At 48.4% G+C, this 27,136-nt stretch overlaps 1 protein-coding gene across 2 annotated transcripts; it reads right to left on the bottom strand.

Annotated features, from left to right (window-relative positions):
- Window positions 1-257: 257 nt before the first annotated feature.
- On the bottom strand, window positions 258-27,136 carry LOC308580738 (E3 ubiquitin-protein ligase TRIM7-like). 2 transcript variants are annotated; one of them, XM_081182861.1, is made up of 7 exons: window positions 26,258-27,136; window positions 14,484-14,579; window positions 12,729-12,959; window positions 3,716-3,738; window positions 3,149-3,261; window positions 1,603-1,638; window positions 258-789 (listed from the first exon to the last, which is right to left on the bottom strand). In XM_081182861.1, the coding sequence occupies exons 1-7, from the start codon at window positions 26,822-26,824 to the stop codon at window positions 275-277; spliced, it is 1,581 nt and encodes a 526-aa protein (XP_081038987.1). In that variant the 5' UTR covers window positions 26,825-27,136; the 3' UTR covers window positions 258-274. The 2 variants fall into 2 exon arrangements, with proteins under 2 accessions (XP_081038987.1, XP_081038986.1); XM_081182860.1 differs by having other exon boundaries at window positions 3,149-3,264; window positions 26,258-27,135.

Genomic DNA, 27,136 nt, shown 5'->3' with positions numbered 1-27,136 from the left:
TTAGCTTTCAACACATATTGGTAAGTGCCTCTTTCCAATGGTTTAAGCAGGAGACACACACACACACCTGGCCATCTTGCCCCACCCGCCGCATCTGAAGGCATTTCCCACCCCCAAGCACTTTTCCTGCAGCCGCCACAAGGTTATGTGACTACAAGGCCCTCCTCGGTGGTGGCCCCCAGGGACGGACACCTTGGCATTGAAAGCAAGCGGGCTATGGCTTTCATTGCGCGCAAATAATGTAGTTGCCCACCCTCTTGGAACGAAACTGCTCTCAGGAGCAAAGTTTAATGTAGGTGACAGTGGAGCAAACGGAGAAGAGGGGGAACACCCTCTCCGTAAAGGCAACGTTGAAGGTGAAAATGTGCTGCATGTTGTCAGCATTGTAGAAGGACACCTCTTCCCCTTCGTAGTCCAAGTAAACCCTCACTTTGTGGAGCCTCTCGGGCATGAAAATGGGGGTGCGCTTGGGGACTGTGACTGCCCAGTACCGCCCTCCCGTTTGCTGCAAGGCCCAGATGCCCTCTTCAGGGCTAAACTGGGTCAAGCCTTTCCTACGCACCGACTCCTTGGCCACCCCAAAGGCCCAGCCGTCGGCAGACCCCACCTCCACCTCCCAGTAATGCCTCCCCGACTTGAAACCCTCGGTGGACAGGACGCGAGAGTTGGTGTCGAAGCGCTTGGGGTTGTCAGGTAGATCTTGCTTTCGGCAGCCCATCCTCACGCCCTTGAGGTCCGCCGAGAGGATGAGGAGGTGGTTGGCCGTCTCTGGGTCCAGGAGCAGCTCCTCTAGGAGGCAGGATAAGAGCGTTAAGTCAACCCCCCACAGGAACAACAGCAAAAATTAACAGGAAGGGCATATACTGGCCTTGGTCCAGTATACCTGAAGGAGCGTCTCCACCTCCATCGTTCTGCCCAGACACTGAGGTCCAATGCCAAGGGCCTTCTGGCGGTTCCCTCGCTGCGAGAAGCCAAGTTACAGGGAACCAGCCAGAGGGCCTTCTCGGTAGTGGCGCCCGCTCTGTGGAATGCCCTCCCATAAGATGTGAAGGAAATAAGCAGCTATCTTCTGTTTAAAAGACATCTGAAGGCAGCCCTGTTTAGGGAAGTTTTTAATATTTAATGCTGTATTGTTTTAAACACTCGATTGGGAGCCGCCCAGAGTGGCTTAGTGAAACTCAGCCAGATGGGCGGGGTATAAATAATAATAAATAATAAATTTATTATTATTATTATTATTATTATTATTATTATTATTATTATTATCATCATCATCATCATCATCATCATCATCATTATCTGGGCAAACATTGACAATTAATACAAAGGAGGTTGAAAGATATAGGCAGTGCTTTCTTCTGGGGGGACGCATGGGGACATTTTGTGAATCTCTGTACTTTTGTCCATTTACTGTATTTATTTTTCCCGATTTGAGCTATAAAATAGTGATTATTATTTTTTGTCAAAATGAGAGTACCGCTAAACATTTTTTAAAGAAAAAAAAGCACTGGATATAGGAGAGGAATCCATTCAGGAACTTCCCCTGGTTGCTATCTGTATGATCTGGTTCTTCAGCAAATCTAGGTAATTACAAGCACTTACCTTTCTCACCTTTCCCCAATTCATCCCGCAGGTGATCTGAAAGAAGAGGAAGCCCATTAATGAAAATCAGGGCTAACTAGGAACAGCAGAAAGAGATTCTGTCCAAACACCATATACGTACATATTATACTATACAGTACCCACTATTTTTCATTGGGTACACAGGTTTTTTTGCAGTGTGTGTGTGTGTAATTTAACTTCTCTTGCAATTACAACCAGCTCCCTGGATATGCATATACAGTGGTACCTCCGGTTGCGAACAGGATCCATTCCAGAGGCCTGTTCGCAACATGAGCAGAATGCAACCTGCGTCTGTGCGTGCGTGGGCGGGCGGCGATTCACCGCTTCTGCGCATGCACGTGACATCATTTTGCGCGTCTGCGCATGCGTGAGCGGCGAAAGCCGGAAGTAACCCTTTCCGGTACTTCCGGGTTGCCACAGGATGCAACCTGAAAACGCGCAACCTGAAGCAAACGTAACATGAGGTATGACTGTACGCAAACACACACACACACAGAGAGAGACCCATACAAGAGAATGGAAACTGTTAGTAACCTCTGTGTCATAAACAAATACCAGTCTTTCCCAAGCCGGTGCCTTCCAGTGGCTGATGGGAGTTGTAGTCCAAATTATCTGGAGGGCATCAGCTTGATGAAGGTTCCATGTTCCAGATCTGCTGGTTACAGCTCTCTGCATCAGCTGATTGTCGGGGCTTGCAAAACCACATGCACAGGGCTTTGTAGGTGCTGCTGAACAGGTTACCTGCAACCTCCCCGCCCCCAACCCTGCTGTCTCTTTACCTGCCCCATACCTGATGCCAGGTGTAGGGCAGGTGGGCGTGGCTAGGCCAAAACGACCTCACTGGCCAAATGATGGGACCAGGAAGCCCAATTTAAGACCAGAGGCCAGAGGTTCTCCACAGCATTCTGATTCCAGCAGTGACCACCCAGAGTCCTCTGGGAAGGCCGCAAGCAGGGCATGGAGGCAGCTGCTCCCCCCCCCCCCGTTATTGCCCCCTCCCTCTGAATATGGAGGCTGCTCCTTACGGCCACCATGATTAATAGCCTTTGGTAGAGGCAGCAAATCCCACCCCTGTCCGGTGCAAAAGAAGAATACACAGCAGGCACCCCACAAACTGCTGGCTCCCTGGAGAATTTGTCTAAACCCTTTCGGAAAATCCAGCTAGCAAAGAGGCCATTGCTGCATTGCAACGACACATCCCATTAGTCCAGGGGTAGTCAACCTTTTTATACCTACCGCCCACTAATGCATCTTTCTTGGTGGTAAAATTTCCTTACCGCCCACCAGTGCTCAATGGAAGGAGGATTCAGCTTGTGCCGCAGAACCCCGAAACGCCCACTAGTGGGCGGTATGGACCAGGTTGACAACCCCTGCGTTAGTCAATTAAGAAAGCAGTTCTTTCAGGCTGTCTTCTGTAAAATCAATAATGCAAATTGTTATCGAGACTGAAAGAGACTGCTCCGTGCTGGGCCATGGCACCCCATGCCACCAGCCAACGCTGCCGCTTTGTGTTGCTTCTCTTTACCTTTGAATTTCTTCAGCACTCCCTTGAGGACCACGGTCTTCAGAGAGAAATTGCAGGTGTGGCCCTTCATATCAGAAGAAACAGGAACCGGCCTCTGACATTTAAGGTCATCGCTTCTGACAGGTTGCAAAAATTAGAAGAGATACTGAACTGAGAGTTACGACAGACAAAAGAGCAAAGCTTTGCCTCCCAGTTGTTGTTGTTTTTTTAAAAACATATGAGGCTTCAAGGGTTGAACTTCACCCCAGTGGCTTCGCTGCTACACAAATAAACAAGAAAATAACTCTTCCTTCTCCCTAGCCCTCCCCACATTCCCTATTTCTGTCTGAGAGCTGCCAGTCTGGCTGCCTATGTAGGTGATGGAAAGCTGAGATTGCGAGGGTGGGATCATATTCACACTCAAAGTGGTTATAAGGAGCCTGGGATTTGTAATGACCCGAGAGAGTCATCTAGGCTGCAGCCTGCAGAATATGCCTCAGAGACTCTGCTTCCCTGAATGGCTGACACTGACCTTTCAGCTGGTTCATGAACAAAGAACAAAGAGGGGGTGAAATTGCAGCTCCGTACCTGATCAGGGCACTTGTCACATCCTGGAAGAGGAAGAAGAAGAAGAAGAGTTTGGATTTGATATCCTGCTTTATCACTACCCGAAGGAGTCTCCAAGCGGCTGACAATCTCCTTTCCCTTCCTCCCCCACAACAAACACTCTGTGAGGTGAGTGAGGCTGAGAGACTTCAGAGAAGTGTGACTAGCCCAAGGTCACCCAGCAGCTGCATGTGGAGGAGCGGAGACGCGAACCCGGTTCCCCAGATTACGAGTCCACCGCTCTTAGCCACTACACCACACTGGAAACAAGAGAGGGAAGGGAAAGAGGGTTGGGGGAAGAGCAGTCGTCTAACACATTTCATTTCATTCCATTCCATTATTGAAAGTCGGGGGGGGTGACGGCGGTGTCAGGGCGGGTATCGGTAGCAGGTCAGCAGTAACTCACAAGGTGTCAGTGAATTAAACTTTTTCAAAGAAACAGCAGCTTGGGCCTAGTGAGCCCAGCAATTCTTCCCCGTAGATCTTGCCCCAATGAGGCAGTTGCGAGGATGGAAGGTCCTTGCCTTCCTACAGCTCTCTAAGCCTCCTCCTCCCCCCCCCCCGGGTCTTTCCCAAGCAACCTGAGACTCCGACACCTTGTCTGTCTTTGCTCCACCCTCTTCATCCCTCTTTGGGCTCTGGGAGACCAGGGGAGAGGGGAGCAGGTCACAGCAGGAGGGGGAGACTCCCTGGCACCCTCAGCAGCCTCCTCTCCAGTCTCCGCCTCTGCCTCTGGGCTGCTCTCTGCCACAGCCTCTTCCTGCTCACTAAACCCTGGTGTTTCCTCCACCAGTAATTTTTTCCAAATATCTTAAACACAATACAGCTTAACAATAGTATTCTCCTTTCAATCTATATCTTATCCGAATTAACTTCCCTGCACCCCTCTTCTGGCTTCTCTGCATTGCTCTTACTTAAGCGTGATTGCTATATATACATTCTATAAATGTCTATAATTCCTTCATAAATTTTTGTATTCTACTTTAGCCATACATTCCTTATTATATTACAGCATTGCATCTTGTGGTCTAACCAAATGTTTACAATAAACGTTATGAGTTTTATTTCAGTCCTGTGAGTGTCTTTATTTATGTACAGTTTTCTCTAAGTCTACCATAAATTTGGACCATTCTTTTTGGAATTTCTCATCGTCCTGCTGTCGGATTATTCCAGTTAGCCTTGCTATTTCCGCATACTCCAATACAGTGGTACCTCGGGTTACGTACTTAATTCGTTCTGGAGGTCCTGAAACTGTTCTTAACCTGAAGCACCACTTTAGCTAATGGGGCCTCCTGCTGCCGCCGAGCCACCGGAGCATTATTTCTGTTCTCACCCTGAAGCAAAGTTCTTAACCCGAGGTACTATTTCTGGGTTAGGGGAGTCTGCAACCTGAAGCGTCTGTAACCTGAAGTGTATGTACCACTGTACTTTCTGTTGCCATTCTTCAATTGTCGGAATATCCCTGCTCGCTAAACCCTGTTACCTCTTTAGCTTCCGACACCTCCTCCTCCTCCTCCCGGTCTGCTCCCTCTGGCCACTCATCGTCGTCCCACCACCAATCCCCGGGCTCTGAGCCTTCTTCCCCTGGGGGTTCCCATGAGGGTCCCCCAGCTGCTGCCTCCCACCACTCCTCTGCATCCAGCCAGTCCTTGACACCCTGGAACAGCATGCAGGGGGAAGAGAGGAGGATTGTGTAGAACCAAACGGTGAATATTTGTTCCTTAAGGCCTGTAAAGGCCATCTTGGTAGTCAAGATAACCTAGAGACTAATTAGTATTTGGTGCAAGAATGAGCTCACTATGTTTATCTCTTTGCTTTGATATATGCTAATTGGCCTGCTTTGATGCCACGCTTATCTCTGTTGTCTTGGCACGCTTGGCTATTGGCCTAGGAAGAGGAGACAGAGTTTCATTGGCGACAGTTTTCTGTACAGTGGTGCCTCGCAAGACGAAATTAATTCGTTCCGCGAGTTTTGTCGTCTTGCGATTTTTTTCGTCTTGCGAAGCACGGTGTCGGAAAAGTTTTGGAAAAGCTTCAAAAATCACCAAAGTCTTCAAAAACCTCAAAAAAGGCTACCACACCGTGTGCTATGAGTTGCTCCTCGAAGTCAAGTCGCAACTGTATTAACGGTGTTAAGAAAAAGGAAACAAACTTGCAAGACGTTTCCGTCTTGCGAAGCAAGCCCATAGGGAAATTCGTCTTGCGAAGCAGCTCAAAAAACCAAAAACCCTTTCGTCTTGCGAGTTTTCCGTCTTGCGAGGCATTCATCTTGCGAGGTACCACTGTACAGGTAATGCATAAAATGTTTGCCCAGGAGTAGAGAGTCATGACAGACACTTGCTGTTTCTGTGTTTGCCCCAGCTGCGTAACTTCTGCAATCGCCAACCAGGGTGTGTGGGGTGAGCTGTGGGGTGGAGCTGCAGCCTGCTCACAGCACTGGATCCCAGCATCGGAGAGGGGCACCCCTCTGGCATTTCTGGCCTCCTTTTTTGGTACCCCTGCATCAAACCACTTGCACAGGTGTTATGTATTCCATGGTCTGTGTTTGCCTGAGCTTGAGTCCGGACCAGGCATCCCCAACCTTCAGCCCTCCAGATGCTTTGGACTACAATTCCCATCATCCCTGACCACTGGTCCTGTTAGCTAGGGATCATGGGAGTTGTAGGCCAAAACATCTGGAGGGCCGCAGGTTGGGGGTGCCTGGTCTGGATTAAGGATTCTGAGCCCCTGTGTTCTGATTCGATACATGATATCCAATCACAGTACGTATTCAGTATTTGGGCTTATGCCATTGGCCCTCAAACTCTGAGTCATGATTCGCAGCTTGGAAGTTTAGATAGCCAATCACGTTGGGAGTGGGAGTGGCCCAGGCCTTCAGAAATGTATATAAGAAGTTGCTTTGCCCCTGTTGTCCAGTTCTGTTAGTTCAACAAAGGTTCTTGCTGTTATCACTGTGTTCCTCGTGGGAACCCACCTACACTTCAACAGGCACCTCCTTTGGGCCTGTGGATCAGGGCAAGGGTCATTGCATCTGGCAAACCTAAGCACTTGTCCTAACGGAAGGATCGCCTTAGTGTAGGACATTCTGGTTTTCTAGTTGCCACTCCATCCTGCTCCATCTACCGCCATATAGATGCAGGAGTCACAAACGCTTTTTAAAAGGGTTTTTCTGCTGCAGTTCCCAACAGCTGACTTCTGTGTATAGCGGCAGCTGTCTGGAGAAGCACTGGAAGCCCGCAGAAAGGGTGTTCAAGTGTTTAGTCCACAGCCACCACACCGCCACCAATGCTCATACCAGAATTGCCCACCATTTGTGGAGTGGTGGTTAACAGTGGCGTAGCGTGGGGGGTGCCAAGGGTGCCGGCCGCACCGGGCGCAACATCTGGGGGGGCGCGAGTCCAGAGGGAAGGGACAAGTTCCTTCCTCCGCCGGGCTCCCCGCAGCCACCGCCAGCCTTGCGCCCTAGCGCGCGCGCGCCCCCCGCCGCCGCTGCGGCTGCGCTCCACTCACTGCTCGCAGGAGGGGCAGCCGCTGCAGCAGCGCCGACGCCGCCACCGACGCCTGGCCGGCACGGGCAGCCTCCGCACCCCAACGCGCCACCGGGCCTCGCCGCGCCCTGCGCTCCCCAAAAACCTCCGAGAGGAAGCCGGTGGGCGGGCGAGGCCCGGCTAAGCCTCTCGCCAGCGGGTTAAGAGGCTTTCGGTTTTGTCAGCAAGTTTGGCGGGCTTGCTCACGAGTAAATGAGTGGTGGATCATCCCCCTAAGGGTGTGTGTGTGTGCGCTAAAGAAAGGCTTCCGGTTTAAGTTCTTTGTTACGCTGAATGTTTATCTTTTAAAGATACATAGTAATAATAAAAATAAATGAGAAAAACGAAAGGCGTTGGATTTTGCTGTGCAAGAGTGCCCTTTGGGAACTGGCAAGGTGGGTTTTGAAGCTACTGCTGCAGAGTGGCGTAGCGTGGGGGGGTGCAGGGGGGCCCGGCCGCACCGGCCACACTGGCCGCAACATCTGGGGGTTAGGGTTAGGGGCGCAAATCCACTGGTTAGGGGGTGCAAATTACTTGCCTTGCCCTGGGTGCTGACAACCCACGCTACGCCACTGGTGGTTAAAATATAACATGGACCTGGTTCAGATTTGATAGGTAGAAGACAGGGTGCAGCAGCAGAAGAGAAACAGCAACTCTATTGGAAAAGGGGTGGGATGCTGGCAAAAATTAGAGAAAAGACAAAAATGCTTTTTTACTGTATATGTTTAAAATGTTGAAAGTTAACAAAAGTGTGTGTGTGTGTGTGTGTGTAGTGGTCTTTCTCATGATCGTGATGATGTCCTTAGTACAGTATGCTATGTATAGAAAGAGACCACAGCCCAGGTTTCTGGGCTACAGCCATCCTCAGTAAGGAATTCTGCAGCCTTTAAATAGGTCAAAGAAACTGCTTGGCATGGGAACATTAGGTGCAACTTGAGAACGGTGGCAAACAGAAAAATCAAGGCTTAAAAATCAACACCACAGAGCACAGCTTTTCTGCAAAGCAATTTTCAAGTGACAGGGGTGAGGGGGAGTATTTTTCTCCCCTCCCCCCAACAATACAGAAATCAGAAAATATTGTTTCTGAATCGAAAGAAACTCAGTCCTGTTTTAATTCAATTTGTTGCGGATGTCAGGGCGACCTACATTCTTCCTAACTCCCTGGCTCCTCTGCTTTTGACAGCTGCTCGATCCGCAGATGTTAGCAAGTGATAATGCTTCAGTTTGTGCTGTAAAAAGCTTCACCTGCAACTCTCAGCACCCTTAATGAAGAGTTGTTAGGAGATCTCCGCCTCCATGACCTACAATCTCCAGAGTGGCTTAACAATCAATCCTTCTTCCCAAGGAACTCTGGGAATTGTAGTCTGTGAGAGGAATAGCAGTCTCCTAACGACTCTTTCCCATACCATTTTGACCCAGGAGTCCTGGCCCAAGGATGACTTGTTATTGAGGGGATGTTACCCATCTATTGGGGAGGCTAGTATGGGATCTAGGATTTCCACAATTGAAGGGCTAGGGAGGAATGGCGGTAGGGCTAGATATCTCTATCGGCGAAGGGTTTCGAGATGCAGTGATCCTCGAACCCCTTCCAATCTACGCCCCATCCCAAGGGATGAGGGTAGGGAGAACAAGGATTACACACCTCCGTCATTGGTGCTGTGCAATGCCAGGTCCATAGGCAACAAAACTGCCACCATGCGTGACTTTTTTGTCTCGCAGGGGATTGACCTGGCTTGCGTGACGGAGACCTGGGTACGGGAAGGCGAAGTAGTCTCCCTACATGAGATAACACCCCCAGGTTTCTCTGTCCTCCATCAATCGCGGACTGTAGGTCGGGGGGGAGGAGTAGCGTTGTTATTCCGGGAGGATTGCTCTTTCAGAGCTCTGCCATCACCGGCAATCTCCGGCATTGAATGTGTTGGTCTCGTGTGGGGCACCAAGGAGAGCTTGGCTGTCTGGCTGGTGTACCGACCACCCAGCACATCTGCAGCCACCCTGTCAGATCTGCTGGAGGTGGTGGCGGGCTGGGCCTTGGAGTTCCCAAACCTACTGGTTTTGGGAGACTTCAACGTCCATGCCGATGCCGCTCCCTCCTCACAGGCTCTAGACCTAGTGACTTCCATGGCAACACTAGGGCTCTCCCAGTTTGTTTTGGGCCCCACTCATCAAGCAGGCCACACGCTGGATCTGATCTTTGGGGCTGGCATAGATGTGATCATGCTCCCCGCTGTGAAAGTGCCATGGTCTGATCACTACGCTTTAAAAGCCAAGATTGACTTCCCGCTCCTCCCCGGCTCGGGTGGCGAGCCTATTTGGGCTCGTCCGCGAAAACTGATGGATCCTGATAGATTCCGACAAGCCTTGCGGAACCCTGCTCCTCCTGGCGACTCATTAGATGACCTTGTTGAGGACTGGAATAACCGGCTCTTGGCAGCCATTGATGAGATCGCGCCTAAGCGCCCTCTGCGACCCCGTCGAAACCGGGCCCCTTGGTTTACTGAGGAGCTCCGGAAAATGAAGCGGGATCTCAGACGGCTAGAGCGAGTATGGCGACGGACTCGTGACGGAGCCTCAAGAACATCTTATAGGACGCTTATGAAAGCCTATGAGATGGCTATGAAAGCTGCTAAGAAATCTTACTTTGCAGCTTCTATTGCATCCGCTAGCTCTCGCCCGGCACAACTTTTTAGAATAATTAGGTCAATAACGTCCTTAGGAGGACAACCAAATTTAAGCACAAATTCGACCCACAGCTGTGAGGCATTCGCGAGCTTTTTTGCGGAGAAAGTCCTGTTGCTCCGCCGTGACCTCCCTGCCAATTTAGATACAGTGACTGAACTGGAGGCCCCTCGACTGACTTCAGGTCCAGTGTTGGACCATTTCGATCGGATACTCCCTACTGATGTGGATAGATTCCTCCAAGTTGGTAGGCCCACCACCTGCCTCCTTGATCCGTGCCCGTCTTGGCTGATTAGGGAGTGTCCAGATGTTGCGCGGACCCCCTTGGTTGAAATTATCAATTTGTCCCTTGACACGGGGACATTCCCAGGGGAACTGAAGGAAGCAGTGGTGCGTCCACTCTTAAAGAAAGCTTCATTAGATCCCTTAGACCTATCCAATTACCGCCCAGTTTCAAATCTTCCATACCTGGGTAAGGTAATTGAGAGAGCGGTTGCTGAACAGCTTGGTAGGTTTCTGGAGGAAACATCGGCATTAGATCCATTTCAGTCCGGTTTCCGTCCTGGTTTTGGGACGGAGACGGCTCTGGTTGCCCTAACAGACGATATCCGTAGACAACTGGATCGAGGCGGGTCAGGACTGCTGATCCTTTTAGATTTGTCAGCAGCCTTTGACATGGTCGATCATGATCTTCTGGACCATCGCCTTGCAGACGTGGGGATACAGGGCATAGCCCGTAACTGGTTGTGCTCATTTATCTCTGGTCGGGGACAGAGGGTGGCACTAGGGAGGGAAATGTCGTCACGCCACTCCTTGGTGTGTGGAGTGCCGCAGGGCGCAATTCTCTCCCCAATGCTTTTTAACATCTTTATGCGCCCCCTTGCCCAGATTATCCGGAGCTTTGGGCTGGGCTGTCATCAATATGCTGATGACACTCAGCTCTATCTACTGATGGATGGCCACACCAACTCGGCCCCTTACACACTGACCAGATGCTTGGAAGCTGTGGCTGGATGGTTTCGTGGGAGCCGATTGAAACTAAATCCTTCGAAGACAGAGGTCCTATGGCTAGGTCGGGATAGCATGGGGATGAGGGACCAACTCCCTTCTCTTGCGGGGGCCCAATTAGTGCCATTGCCTTCCGTTAAGAGTTTGGGTGTAATCCTTGACGCCTCCCTTTCCATGGAGGCGCAAGTCACAGCAACAGCCAAGGCGACATTTTTCCACCTTCGCCGCATCAAGCAGTTGGTCCCTTACCTTTCCCGCCCCGACCTGGCCACAGTGATCCATGCGACAGTCATCTCCAGGCTTGACTACTGTAACTCGCTCTACGCGGGGCTGCCCTTGAAGCTGTCCCAGAAACTCCAGCGGGTACAGAATGCTGCAGCGAGGCTCCTCACAGCGTCTCTGCCATGGGAGCATATTCATCCAGTGCTTTTCAAGCTGCACTGGCTCCCGGTGGAGTACAGGGTCAGATTTAAGGTGCTGCTTTTGACCTTTAAAGCCCTTCACGGCCTAGGACCCTCGTACCTACGGGACCGCCTCGCCTGGTATGCCCCACGGAGAGCCTCAAGGTCCATAAATAACAACACCCTAGTGGTCCCAGGCCCTAAGGAAGTTAGATTGGCTTCAACCAGAGCCAGGGCCTTTTCAGCACTGGCCCCAACTTGGTGGAACGCTCTGTCTCATGAGACCAGGGCCCTGCAGGATCTGATCTCTTTCCGCAGGGCCTGTAAGACAGAGTTGTTCCGCCTGGCCTTTGGATTGGAGCCAATTTGATTCCCTCCGCCCCCTTTTTCTTTTTTCTTTTCCTTCTCCTGCAATGAGGCTCCATTTTAATATTTTAATGTTCCATTATTTTAATGTTGTATTTATTTTTGTTTTTAAGTTGTAATCACTCATCTTGTTTTTATTATTGCTTGTAAGCCGCTCTGAGCCCGACCTTGGCTGGGGAGGGCGGGGTATAAATAAAAAATTATTATTAATTATTATTATTATTATTCTTCCCAAGGAACTCTGGGAATTGTAGTCTGTGAGAGGAATAGCAGTCTCCTAACGACTCTTAGCACCCGTAACAGACTATAGCTCCCAGAATTCTTTGGGGGAAGCTATGACTGTTTGAGATGTGGGTGGCGCTGTGGTGTAAACCACTGAGCCTTGGGCTTGCTGATCGGAAGGTTGGCAGTTTGAATCCACCCAATGGGGGTGAGCACCCGTTGCTCGGTCCCTGCTCCTGCCAACCTAGCATTTCGAAAGCACACCAGTGCAAGTAGATAAATAGGTACTGCTGCGGCGAGAAGGTAAATGGCGTTTCCGTGCGCTGCTCTGGGTTCACCAGAAGCGGCTTAGTCATGCTGGCCACATGACCCGGAAAAACTGTCTGCGGACAAATGTCGGCTCCCTCGGCCAGTAAAGCAAGATGAGCGCCGCAACCCCAGAGTCGTTTGCGACTGGACTTTACTCTCAGGGGTCCTTTACCTTTATACGACTGTTTGAAGTGGTATCATGGTGCTTTAAAATTATGGCATGAATGTGGCCTAGGAGACTACCAAGGCAGAGATAACATGGCTTTTACTTTCCTTGAGGAAAGCACCTTCCTGAGGCGAGGTTTCTAAGTACTTGATGAAGAAAGTACAACAGGTCATGCAAGTTCTGCAAGTGTGCACACATCCAGACATCTATCGTGGTACAGTGTGTCAGATAATTTATAGGTGACGCTGGTGATAATAGGCTTGGCTTTGCACAAAGGTTTTGGGATGCATGCGTAATTTTGGGGGGGAAAGTTTTACCTTGAGGAAATCAAGCACTGGCTCTTGGATTTTGTCTTCCAGGTCCGCAATGAGTTTGTTGAGGAGAGAAATCTCCTTGGAGAGCTCAGTGATGTTCTCGTTCTGCCTCTTGGTGATGCCCTTCTCCATCTTGTCCAGCTGACCCAGAAGAAGCTGCTCTTGTTCATGCAGAAACTGGCGCATCCCTTCAAATTCAGAGAGGACCTTCTGTCTCTCAGTCTCTATAGTTTTCTTAAAGAAACAAAACCAAGATTGCGTGTAAGCAGAAGGGCTAACACCACCAAACAGTCTCAAAACACAACTTTGGCCAACTAACGTCAGAATGGTGTCAATAAAAGGATGGTGGTTTTGTGGTCTTTGGTTTGGTCGCTTGACTCTTATAGATTCTAACCTCATCTACACAGGATCACAAGTTTGTAAGGGATCCCTGGGTGTCATCCAGACTGACCCCCTAAAACCTGTAACCTTACCGTTAAGGTAAAGGTAAAGGTACCCCTGCCCGTACAGGCCAGTCTTGACAGACTCTAGGGTTGTGCGCTCATCTCACTCTAGAGGCCGGGAGCCAGCGCTGTCCGGAAACACTTCCGGGTCACATGGCCAGCGTGACGAAGCTGCTCTGGCGAACCGGCACCAGAGCAGCACACAGAAACGCCGTTTACCTTCCCGCTATAAAGCGGTACCTATTTATCTACTTGCACTTTGACGTGCTTTCGAACTGCTAGGTGGGCAGGAGCTGGGACCGAACGACGGGAGCTCACCCCGCCGCAGGGATTCGAACTGCCGACCATGCGATCGGCAAGTCCTAGGCGCTGAGGTTTTACCCACAGCACCACCCATTACTCTGCCTTTAAAAAGAGCCTCTCCTTAAATTACAAGTGAGGGCATCTACTGGTGTGTTTTGGGACGGCAGCCAAACTTACACTTTCCAATACATGTTGCCATCACTTTCCTTATTGCAAAAAGCATTATGGGATGTAGGCTAGTTGCTTACAAGCTCCAAATCCACTTTAATCGTGTAACCTGAATTTGCCGGTATGTGATTTGAATCCTGCCCCCAAAAAGGGGAGCACCCAGGAAGCATCTTTTCGCTTCCACAAAGGCTGTAGAGGGAGAGTAATGATAAATAAGTACAAACAATAGATGGCAGCAGAGGATAAGGAACAGAGTTATAATTTGCAAAAATAACAAGGGACACTCCTAACCTTTCACCTAGTTTGTCATCTGCTCTATAAATTTGTGCTCTGAGTCTGTTATGAGTCTGCTTTAACCAGCCACGTGACCAAGGGGCCTGCCCATGAAGTCAATTGGCACACAGAACAGAGGTCTTTGGCTGTGAACCTGTTGCTGTGGAACTCATCCAGATACCCCTTGTATTCTACTGTCATGTAACCCAGAAGCAGCGTTAAAGCACATTTATATTCTCTCTTTTGAGTGAGGATGTAGCCAAAGACCTCTGTTCTCTGTGTAGCAATGCTTGACTGCGGGATTTCAAATTCAAATTCAAAATTTTCAAATTCAAATTCTTGTCATGCTCTGCACCTTCAAGAGGAGCCACATGGGCAGACATGGGCAGTGCATGATAATGCTCGTCTTTGCTTTACCAGCTCCACACTTCATCACAATATTAAGCTGTTATGAAAGGCAAAAGGGCAGCCCCCACCCATTCAACCCTTTTCAGCTCTGTTCTATTATACCCCCTCATCTGAGTCAATGCTGTACCCATTTGCCAGCTTGTAAGTAACCACTGATACCCACCAAAAGGTCTTGGCTTTTCTTGTCATCCTGTGTTTTGAATTCCAGAAGCTCCTGTCTCTCTTTCTTCAAGAAATCCAAACGGGCCTGAATTTGTTCCTAAGATCCAAAAACATAAAATTGATATATATATATCAATTGAACATATATATATATATGTTCCTAAGATCCAAAAACATAAAATTGATTGATTTATATATATAATATATATATATATTAAATATTATTAAAGTGCCTGTATATATATAATATATATATATATTAAATATTATTAAAGTGCCTGTATTTTTCGTGTACTTTGGGATCTGTTCTGCAGGAGAAAGTGCAATCCATACCTGGAGCCACAAAACAAGTTTTATACTGATAACTGAGAGATAAAGTTAAAGGTAGTCAGTTGGTCCCATCACATATTTTTGCTGCATCAGGCTGCAGTTCACCATCCATATAAAAATGGCATGCGTTTTGAATGCAGAATATTACAAGTTTAACATCCAGTTGGTAGAGGTGGGAAAGACCTGCTTCCTGAGAAAGACTCTGGCTATATATATATATGGCCATAATGAAGGGGCATACTGTATTACAATATTGTTCTATATTATCCCAAAGGGGGGAGGTTTCTACACCAGCCAGCAGGACAGGGTTTTTTCTGTTGCTTAAATGTTACAGTGCAAATGGGCCTCTCGCTGGAATGTCTGGTTGGGCGGGTAGAGATAAAGAACAAGGTTGAATGGATTTTATTGTAACCCCAGGAGGAAGAAGAAGAAGAAGAAGAGTTTGGATTTGATATCCCGCTTTATCACTACCCGAAAGAGTCTCAAAGCGGCTAACATTCTCCTTTCCCTTCCTCCCCCACAACAAACACTCTGCGAGGTGAGTGGGGCTGAGAGACTTCAGAGAAGTGTGACTGGCCCAAGGTCACCCAGCAGCTGCATGTGGAGGAGCGGGGAATCGAACCCGGTTCACCAGATTACGAGTCCACCACTCTTAACCACTACACCACACTGGCACCACAGGAGGGAGATTGCAGGAAAGAGGGAGGGAGGCCAAGACCTTACATGGTAATAGGAACTTACTATAAGTTTCGATTTACAAGAAATCAGGTGATTTACAAGAAATCAGGTGGTATGGTATTCTGCAAATCTATAAAAAGGGGGCGCACCCTGACTGGGTTGTGCAGGTTGCTTATCGCCCTGTACCTTTGTTCTGCATATATGCACTTCAAATAAAATCCTGTTAATAACCTGCAAGGACGTTTTGCCGCTTTGTGTGAATCTGTGCTCCGGGGACCCAATAGCAGATGTGGCTGGTCCTTCAATAATGGACAATGGTCTGTCTCACTTTAAGGCAGGGTCCAATGCTACTAAGGAGAAGGAGTTGCGTTAAGTGGGAATCCAGGCACAGAAATCTTGGAGGGACAGTTATGCAGAAGGCTTAGCCTCCGGAATTGCTGCTTCTCAAGCAACTACGGCATTCTGTTCATTTACTGCATTTTTATCCCAGCTTTCTTCCAGGGGGCTCAAGCTGTTCTGCAATAATTCCACCCACCTTATCCTTATAAAACAGCCCTGTGAAATAGAGTAGGCCGAGAGATCGTGATAGGCACCCATTTGGGCTCCATGGTGAGTGAGGAATTGAACCAGGATCTCTCCAGTCTGATAAAAGTGGGAAATCCTATTGGCAAAAGGAACGTCAGCTGATGCAGAATTCATTGGACCCCCAGGCCCACATCATTCCTGACAGCAACTTGTATATTTGCAGGGATTTGCGTAGGTGTGTGTGTGCACTCCAATACTTTGGGCCAAGGCTCCAATACTTTGGCCACCTCATGAGAAGAGAAGACTCCTTGGAAAAGACCCTGATGTTGGGAAAGATGGAGGGCACAAGGAGAAGGGGACGGCAGAGGACGAGATGGTTAGACAGTGTTCTCAAAGCTACCAGCATGAGTTTGACCAAACTGCAGGAGGCACTGGAAGACAGGAGTGCCTGGCGTGCTCTGGTCCAGGGGGTCACGAAGAGTCGGACACGACTAAACGACTAAACAACAACAAGTGTGTGTGTGCGCGCGCACACACACACACACAGGGCCGGATTCAGGTTTGATGACGCCCTAAGCTACAGAAGGTAATGGGGCCCTTTATATGCCCAGCTGTCCTTTGTCAACAACAAATTGTCACTGTTTTTTGTGTTGAATATATGCTATCTGGTAACTGATGGACCTAATAGGTATCTAAAGCCATTTGCACATGTTGCCATTTCACCAGTCTATGCAGAATGTAGGCACCCTATATACAGAAATGAGCAAACCAGTGATATTTTAGGGAGCAGGCTAGCAGGCGGGGCCTGTGACTTACATCCTAAGTAGGTCAGTAGGTTTTATTTTATTTGTTTTTTATCTTATATTTTGGAAATGTACATCCAGTGGGTTTTTCCCCCTTTAAATTCTTTTGGGGGCCCCCAAGAGAGTGGGGCCCTAAGCTATAGCTTGTTTAGCTTATACGTAATTATGGCACTCTGTGTGTGTGTGTGAAATTGTGGGTGAACATATCAGATGACACAGCGGTTCTTCAAACAGCTCTTTATTTGTAAGCTGGAACAGAACTGAACTGAAGGGTTCAGCCAGCCTACTTATATAGAGCTCGAGTACAACGTAACTGTAACCACTTTCTATAACTATCCAATCAGTGAACGTCACTTTCGATCCCTTATTTGCATATGGGGACCTGAGTAAAAGCTATCTACAGTATCCCCCTGCTGGCCCAGGGTGAGAACTTCAGTACATAACACCCCTCCCCACCGAGATAAGGCGTTAGTTACAATCGTAACGGTTTCCTTTATACAGCACTACATGTAATGGTACATAACAGTGTGTGTGTGTGTGGAGTTGCAACTGGCAGTGCCCATTAGGGTTGCCATGTGTTTCAAGCCAGCGATCCTGCCTCCACTCAGAAGCTGAAAGCAGAGAAAGGTGATGCTTTTGCCTTGCTGTTCCACCTGGCAGCACTAATACCCACATGGCAAGGATTTATTACACCACCCATGTTTAATTTCTAAAATTAGATGCTTCTGGCCTCAGATCTGGCTCAAAGCTGCAGTCTCAGACTTGGAGGAACGGGAAACAATTCTCACGTAGGCCACTGTCACAATGATGATTGACAAGGGAGATGCAGTCCACAGTTGGCTCTGTGTTATTTCACATGCTTAATGCTGATGGATACTGAACAAAGGTTATGAGGTTCAAACCTAGTGATCCCTGGCTTGGATGAAGTCCTGCTTACCTGTTATGTACTGAGTTGAATAGGATCCAAACTGCAGCAGTCTGATTGGTCCTAGAACAATAGGATTCAGAATGCGGCAGTCTGATTGGTCCAAGAACAATGCAGCAGTATGATTGGTTGGCAGGAACCACCCAATCATTCTCCAGATAGAAGCGAATCCACAACCTGATTGGCTTACAGTAGAATTCCAGAATTAACCAATCATGTGCAGCCCATTGTGTAAATAATGTATATAAAGCAGATACTTTGAGGGGACTTTCATTCATTCCTCCTCACCACTATGAGCTGAATAAAGAGCATGAAATCACTTTGCGACTCTGAGTATATTTCATTACCGTTTTAATGCGCTGACCTACAATAGACATCAAGGAGGGTCATCTTCTCAATGTGCTCTGGCATGGAGAGATGATGACTAATGTGCAGCCATGTTTTCAGGTTGCCTCCAGACTGACTGCATTTTGCAGGAAATGTAGGTTTGCACAGTTAAAGCGGTCTGCCAGCCTTGTGCAACTAACCTACTTAAAAAAACAACAACAGACTTTTTGCAGTTAGGAAAGTGATGGGGAAAGGCATTGAAAAAACGTGGGGTGAAGCTGTGCATGTACACCTGCGCAAGCAAATCAAGATGAATTGTCATTGTTGGTACCACCTTTTCCTGCAAATAAATCAGAGCAAATGCTCAGTAAAGATCAGACCTAGTCTAACCTCTATGTAAGCCTCAATAAACAGGTCGTTTAGAGGTCAATTTGCACTGCTATCTGCAGGTCCTGGCAGATCCCTGTTCCTTAGTACCTCCCAACTTGGCTCCCATTCAGAGCTGCGCCAGGAGGCTTAGCCTTGGTATGTTTGCATTGCCCATGCTAAGTGATGGCCCATGTGGACAAGCTCCCAACATTCCTATTAGCAAGTGATAGTTATCTCCCGCTTGGACTACTGCAATGCGCTCTACGTGGGGCTCTAGGTGGGGCTACCTTTGAAGGTGACTCGGAAACTACAACTAATCCAGAATGCGGCAGCTAGACTGGTGACTGGAGGCGGCCGCCGAGACTACATAACACCGGTCTTGAAAGATCTACACTGGCTCCCAGTACGTTTCTGAGCACAATTCAAAGTGCTGGTGTTGACCTTTAAAGCCCTAAATGGCCTCGGCCCAGTATACCTGAAGGAGCGTCTCCACCCCCATCGTTCTGCCCGGACTCTGAGGTCCAGCGCCGAGGGCCTTCTGGCGGTTCCCTCATTGCGAGAAGCAAAGCTACAGGGAACCAGGCAGAGGGGCCTTCTCGGTAGTGGCGCCCGCCCTGTGCAACGCCCTCCCATCAGATGTCAAAGCGATAAATAACTACCTGACATTTAGAAGACATCTTAAGGCAGCCCTGTTCAGGGAAGTTTTTAATCTGTGATATTTTACTGTATTTTTGGTTTCTATGGAAGCCGCCCAGAGTGGCTGGGGAAACCCAGCCAGATGGGTGGGGTACAAATAATAAATTATTATTATTATTATGATACCTGGAACTAACCAGTGATTCATGCATGGAGCGGTAGCTCTTCTAGCTAAATTAACCTGAAGGCCTAAATATACATTGCCCAGGAGATCTGTGACTTGATCACCCAATGTTTGTTTCTTCTTTACATAAATGCAGTTAGCCAGGGGACTCCAAAAATGATCAGAGCAATGGCACAGTGGCATTGGGACTGGCTGTGTTATTCCTGCTTCCACACCATTTTTCAGTGGTGGCTGTGGAATGCCCTCCCCTAGTGAGCTGTGCCTGTCTCCTTTGTTAACTTTCAGGAGGAATTTGAAAACATTCCCGTTTTCCCAGGCATCTGGTGGTCCAGTATACCTGAAGGAGCATCTCCACCTCCATCATTCTGCCTGGACGCTGAGGTCCAGTGCTGAGGGCCTTCTGGCGGTTCCCTCGCTGCGAGAAGCCAAGTTACAGGGAACCAGGCAGAGGGCCTTCTCGGTAGTGGCACCTGCCCTGTGGAACGCCCTCCCACCAGATGTCAAAGAGAAAAATAACTACCACCGGGGCCTGGTAGGGACCCCAAGATCTCCTGCAATGCTTTTGCAAAGTTTTTTGCAGATAAAGTCGCTCAGATTCTTAAGGAGGTAGACTCCACCGTGGGAGCAGGGCCAGGGTGGGAGAGTGCTAGAGTTTTGTCTAGTCCTGTTACATGGGATCAATTCCAATCTGTTACCTCCGAGGATGTGGACAGGCTGCTTGGACAAGTGAAACCGACCACCTGTCTCCTTGATCCTTGCCCATCCTGGCTGATAAAAGCGAGCCGGGAAGGGCTGGGCAATGGGCTTCGTGGGGTGGTGAATGCTTCCCTCTGTGAGGGAGCCTTCCCAGACCCGCTGAAAGAGGCGGTCATTAAACCGCTTCTTAAAAAAAAATCTTTAGACCCAGCCAATTTGGCCAACTATCGCCCAGTCTCAAATTTACCATTCTTGAGCAAGGTGATTGAGCGGGTGGTTGCCAGACAACTCCAAGCACGCCTGGAGGATGCGGACCATTTGGATCCCTTCCAATTGGGATTCAGGCCTCACCATGGGACTGAAACTGCCTTGGTCGCGCTGGTTGATGATCTCCGGCGAGCTAGGGACAAAGGTGAGAGCTGTTTCCTAGTTCTGCTGGATCTCTCAGCGGCCTTTGATACCATCGACCATAACATCCTTCTGGACCGTCTAGAGGAGCTGGGAGCTGGGGGCACTGTTATACGGTGGTTCCGCTCCTTTCTCCTGGGCCGTGTCCAGAAAGTGGTGGTGGGGGATGAGTGTTCAGACCCCTGGGCTCTCACTTGTGAGGTGCCTCAGGGTTCCGTCCTCTCCCCCATGCTTTTTAATATCTATATGAAGCCGCTGGGAGAGATCATCAGGGGGTTTGGGCTGGGTGTTCATCAGTATGCAGATGACACCCAGCTCTACCTCTCCTTTAAGTCAGAACCAGTGAAGGCGGTGAAGGTCCTGTGTGAGTGCCTGGAGGCTGTTGGAGGATGGATGGCGGCTAACAGATTGAGGTTGAATCCTGACAAGACAGAAGTACTGTTTTTTGGGGACAGGGGGCGGGTGGGTGTGGGGGATTCCCTGGTCTTGAATGGGGTAACTGTGCCCCTGAAGGAACAGGTGCGCAGCCTGGGAGTCATTTTGGACTCACAGCTGTCCATGGAGGCACAGGTTAATTCTGTGTCCAGGGCAGCTGTCTACCAGCTCCACCTGGTACGCAGGCTAAGACCCTACCTGCCCGCGGACTGTCTTGCCAGAGTGGTGCATGCTCTAGTTATCTCCCGCTTGGACTACTGCAACGCGCTCTACGTGGGGCTACCTTTGAAGGTGACCCGGAAACTGCAATTAATCCAGAATGCGGCAGCTAGACTGGTGACTGGGAGTGGCCACCGGTTCTGAGAGATCTGCATTGGCTCCCAGTACGTTTCCGAGCACAATTCAAAGTGCTGGTGCTGACCTTTAAAGCCCTAAATGGCCTCGGTCCAGTATACCTGAAGGAGCGTCTCCACCCCCATCGTTCAGCCCGGACACTGAGATCCAGCACCGAGGGCCTTCTGGCGGTTCCCTCATTGCGAGAAGTAAGGTTACAGGGAACCAGGCAGAGGGCCTTCTCGGTAGTGGTGCCTGCCCTATGGAACGCCCTCCCAGCAGATGTCAAGGCAATAGACAACTATTTTACTTTTAAAAGGCATCTGAAGGCAGCCCTCTTTAGGGAAGTTTTTAATGTTTGAAGCTGTACTGTTTTTAATATTCAGTTGGAAGCCTCCCAGAGTGGCTGGGGAAACCCAGCCAGATGGGCGGGGTATAAATAATAAATTATTATTATGATGATAAAGGCAGCCCTGTTTAGGGAAGCTTTTAATGTTTAATAGGTTATTGTATTTTAGTGTTTTGTTGGAAGCCGCCCAGAGTGGCTGGGGGGACCCAGCCAGATGGGTGGGGTATAAATAATAAATTTATTATTATTATTATTATTATTATTATTATTATTATTATTATTATTATTATTATTATTAGAATACTGTTCCTGGCAACCCCAAGGTTATTGGACAGAATAGTTTTTTACTGTGACTGCTTGTTGGGTTTTTTAAAATTTAAATTGTTTTTGGAATTTTTTAATCTGTTTTGGAATGTTTTCCTTTGTTTTCCTTTTCTTTTTGTCTTATTTTAAATATTATTTTGACAAAGTAATAATCATACATAAATAGGAATAAAAATGTGCACCCCACCACCGAGACCCTTCCAATGTAACTACCCAACCTCCCAAAATTTCAGCACCTCTTGTGATGGTTTGACCCCTTTCCGTTTTAACAGTGCAAATTCTACAAACACTTTCCATATCTCCTCAGACTCGTTTCTCCTGCATATTCCCCAGCTTACCTTAATGGCACATGTTAATGTATCGTTAATAGCTATATCCCACAGCTCTTTATACAATTCTTCCATTTTATTTTCTCCTTGCTCCTTCCACTTCCTAGCTATAATAATTCGTGCAGCTGTCAATAAGTGTTGTTGTTTTTTTAATGTGTATCTGTTTGCCACCCTTGGGGAGGAAAGATAGGAAATAAATTCAATTAAAAACGATTCACTGATCTATTCTTTGTTTATTACATTTACGTCCAACCTTCCTTCAAACAAAACTAAAAGTGGCATAGCTTTAGTTTGTTTCATTTAGGTCTCACTTTCTTCCAAAAAGCTCATACTGGCATGTGGTTTGACACAAAAACACATACACACCTGTAATAGGTATGAGTTACTCGTGCGTAAACTGGTGCCTTTCTCGGTTAATTTGCCTTGTTAAACCTTTCTGACTGCACAGCCCCTTCTCATGGTGGCTGCCTCAGTCACTGGCAGAATCCGTCAGTGGGCATTTCTTGAACCTCTTCCAACATAAAAGTTGTTTGACACCCAGTCTCCTCCTCCTCTCACTGCGCACGAGTCTTCTGCGCAGGGAAGGCGTGGGTAGCGGAGGACCTGGGCTCTCCTCACTGATGTCCAGTGAAGAGTCCTGGAGCCCTCTCTCCACTTCCCCCGTCTGCCCCCCTTTATCCCTGGTGTTGCGCTGATTGGCTTCCCCCTCTACTGAGCTGTTTCTCCCCCTGCTGCTGGGTCCTTCGCCAGCATCATCTGGGAGCCTCCCCTTAGCCTCTCGCTCTGATGTCAGTTCCCTGACAACACCCTTCAGGCTGCAACAGTAATTTGGCAGCAACAGATGGAGCGCTGCTGCCGTCAGTTCCTGCATGTGGGCTTCCCATAAGCAGAGGGAAAATTCTGGTCAAACAGAATGCAGAACAGAATGACCCACCATGGTTTCTCTCATGTTTGTTTTAAACTCACAACAACAATGTAAGGTAGGTAAGACTGAATGGGGGCTGTCCCAAGGTCACCCAGTAAACCCCGTGGCCGAGCAGGGATTCGAATCCACAACTCACAAGCCCTATCCCAACACCTGGCTTTAACCTTGTGATGGGGAACCTGGTGTCATTGGACTACAACTCCCATCTTCCATGACCACTGGCCATGCTGTCTGGGGCTCGTGGGAGTTGTAGCCCATCCCTGCTCTAAGCACCAGATCGCATTAACCCTGGGGTTCCCCTGTAACTTCCCATGACAGAACAACGTACAGTAGCTTCAACAAGATTGCTACGTTATGTGCAGTCAGACCATAGCCCTGATTTGAATCACTGCCCTTCGCTGAAACTGCTTTCCAACAGCCTTGGGTGCCTATGTAAATTGGGAGCCCTTCACGGCAGCTGTATTAAAAATAAAAAAGGACTGGCAGATGAAGGTGATGGACTATATGGAATTGGCAGAAATGACTGGCAGAATCCGAGACCAGGGAGAAGAGTTGGTGGAAGAAGATTGGAAGAAGTTTAAAGATTATCTACAGAAATATTGTAAAATTAATGAATGTTAGTACGATGTTGGATAGAAACTAAGTGGTCTTTAGCTGTAATGTTATAAGGGAATAAGAGAAAATGGTTATTAATAGGTAAAAATTTAATGTCACAATATTTTAAAATTGAAGTTTAAGATGAATAAAGAGGGGAGGGATTTGCTGAACTAACAATCTGAACTGGAATACAGAAAAGGAGGTCCGGGAAATAAGTACCGTATTTTTCGCTCTATAAGACGCACCAGACCACAAGACGCACCTAGTTTTTGGAGGAGGAAAACAAGAAAAAAATTATTCTGAATCTCAGAAGCCAGAACAGCAAGAGGGATCGCTGCACAGTGAAAGCAGCAATCCCTCTTGCTGTTCTGGCTTCTGGGATAGCTGCGCAGCCTGCATTCACTCCATAAGATGCACACACATTTCCCCTTACTTTTTAGGAGGGAAAAAGTGAGTCTTATAGAACAAAAAATACGGTAAATGAAAAATATGTGACGGAAAGATTGAATTGTTTTTAACCATTTTTATTTTGTTTTTTTGTTTTTTTTATTTTTGTTTTGTAATTTTTTGAAAATCTTAATAAATATTTTATAAAAAAGGAGACCCAGCTGTAGATTCCCACAAATAATAATAATAATAATAATAATAATAATAATAATAATAATAATTTATTATTTATACCCCGCCCATCTGGCTGAATCTCCCCAGCCACTCTGAGCGGCTCCCAATCAAGTGTTAAAAACAATACAGCATTAAATATTAAAAACCTCCCTGAACAGGGCTGCCTTCAGATGTCTTTTGAAGATAGGATAGCTGCTTATTTCCTTCACATCTGAAGGGACGGTATTCCACAGGGCGGGCGCCACTATCGAGAAGGCCCTCTGCCTGGTTCCCTGTAACCTCACTTTTCACAGTGAGGGAATTGCCAGAAGGTCCTTGGCACTGGATCTCAGTGTCTGGGCTGAACGATGGTGGCGGAGACGCTCCTTCAGGTCTACTGGGCCGAGGCCATTTAGGGCTTTAAAGGTCAGCACCAACACTTTGAATTGTGCTCGGAAACGTACTAGGAGCCAATGCAGATCTCTCAGGACTGGTGTTATGTGGTCCCCAGTGCAAAGACCACTTGTGTAAAGGGAAGTTGGTGGAGGACCCGTAGCTCAAGCACAGAACAACTTGCCCCAAAATCTTCCAGGGCCAATGGACCTTTCTAAGCCTGCAGCCATCCCTCCTTCACCAGCTGTAAATTCTATTTTAAGTTGCTATTGGCAGTGGACAGCCGAAGAGCAAGCTGGGCTCCTGCTCTCCAGAGAAACAGTGTCAGCCTGTGACCTTATTCCCACTTTGGGAACTCTCCCTCCCAGAAATAGATTGGGAATTTGGTTACTTGCTTAACCTTTTCCTGCCTGACAAGGACAAGCTGCACAGGTGCAACTTACGCCTGCCCTCTCATGGGAAATTCAAGCTGCAATCTATGCACCCTTACCTGGGAATCAGTCCCATTGAGCTCAATGGGGCTAACTAGGGAGCAGAGATATCTAGGCAGGCACTGCCATGCTTTTCTATTCTAAGAAGCCACATCCAAACTAGGGATGGGCACACCTGTCCATTTTTCTCTCAGCTTCTCGTTTGTTTGTTTTTCTATTCTCAAGGCCTGCCCTCCACAATTCCACATCAGTTTGTGCATTTTTGTAAACAAACGAAAACCACGTCCTTATAAAAACTCAGAATTTCAGTGCAAATTTCCCCCCACCGACACAACTTCGTATGCACTTTTGAATAAAATACACATTTCTGCAAAGCAATTTCTTCTACAATGCATTCCTGTATAGTATTTTCACTGATATATGCACTTGTATGCACACTTTACTCTAGTACATGCATATCTGTACACATTACGTGACCGGAGAACTGCGCTGCAAAATTTGGAGACATGCAAATTTGGGAAGATCGCTTTTGTTTTAGTTGCATACTGCTTTGGAAAGTGCAAATTAGGTTTGCTTATAAATGCAAACGGAATCAAATTCTCTGTGTACATCCTTGAAACGTGCAGCTTTCAGCTTTTGAGACCAGTTTCTCTCCTATGCCTTTAACCAAAGTCCAACATGGAACTTTTACAGTTTAAATAATATTTATACCCTGCCCTTCCAGGGGCGTCAGGGGAGAGAGAGAGAATACTGCCTGGGTCCTATCTAGCCATATGGTAATGGGGGCAGGAGGGGGGGGATATTTTTTGGCTGGAGGGCCAGATCATAAACTCCTGCACCCCTTGTGGGCCAAATCTGACAGGTGGGTGGGCTCTTATGTGATGATGACAACATCCTGAGGGGGCTCAGAGAGTGACAGGTGCCAATGCCTCCTGTTCTAGGCCTCCTGGAAAAGCAAAAACCAAAGGCAGTCGAACCCAGAGATCCAAGGGTCTGTCATCCCTTCCCCTCCGCTCTCCCCCACTCCCCTTCCACAAATTCTGGAGAGAACTTTCCTTTCAGCTTTAGGGGTTGTCTTCTTAGCAGCAAACAATGTCCGTCTAAAGGCCTGTGAGCAATCCAGCTAGGGGCCACTCCCACCACACCTGCGCAGAACACCAGCGCATCAGATCTCTTACCTTGTATTCCTGGGCAGCCTCCTCTATGGGCACCACGGTGTGCGGCCTGTGGTCCCGAGACCGGTCACACACCACGCAGATGGTCTTCTGGTCGTCCTTGCAGTAGAGCTTGAGAGCCTCCTTGTGCTTCTCGCAGAGCCCGTCCTCCTCCAGGCCCTTGCCACCATGCATGATGAACTGGCTGATGATCTCCGACATGTTGGCCAACTGTCTGTTGGGCCTGAAGCTCTTCTCCTTGAAAACCTCCCTGCACTGAGGGCAGGGGAAATCGCTCTCCAGGCTCTTCCAGCTCTTGGCGATGCAGGAGCGGCAGAAGTTGTGGCCGCACTCGATGGAGACGGGGTCCTTGAAGTACTCCAGGCAGACCGAGCAAGTGGCTTCATCTTGAAGGTTGCCCGGCAGGAAGACGGCAGCCATGGCTCCTTCCTGGCCGGCTGGAGTGCCGTCGCCTCTTCTACCTCCTCCACCGTCTTCTTCTCCTTTAACTGCATACAGGGAGCGAATGCTTGGCACGAAACGCAAGGCGGGCCTTCCCGAGCCAGAAACCAGCTGGTGGCCTGAGGTCATCTCAGGAGTTTCTGGTTTCTTAAATTGGCAACAAGTCAGGACAGGGAAGCAAACTGTTTAGGCCTGTTCAAAGTTTCAAGAGGGGAGAGAAAAGGAGCAGCAGAAGGCCTCATTTGGGCTGCGGGCACAGAAGAGAAGCTTCCCGTGCCCACGTGAGGGGTGGCATTTCGTTTGCCTCAGCAGGGTTGGGGATAATGATTCATTTCTAACATTAGAGCCGAGGAGGCTCCCCTGTGCCAGAATAGTCATTCCTTTGCATCTGGACACTGTCCGCGATAGTCTCAGATGTATAAGGGGGAGTTATTGGGTTGT

The sequence above is a fragment of the Podarcis bocagei genome (genome assembly GCF_964188305.1).
Source record: "Podarcis bocagei genome assembly, chromosome: 2".
NCBI classification, from domain to species: domain Eukaryota; kingdom Metazoa; phylum Chordata; class Lepidosauria; order Squamata; family Lacertidae; genus Podarcis; species Podarcis bocagei.
This window is presented reverse-complemented; position numbering and strand designations above follow the sequence as displayed.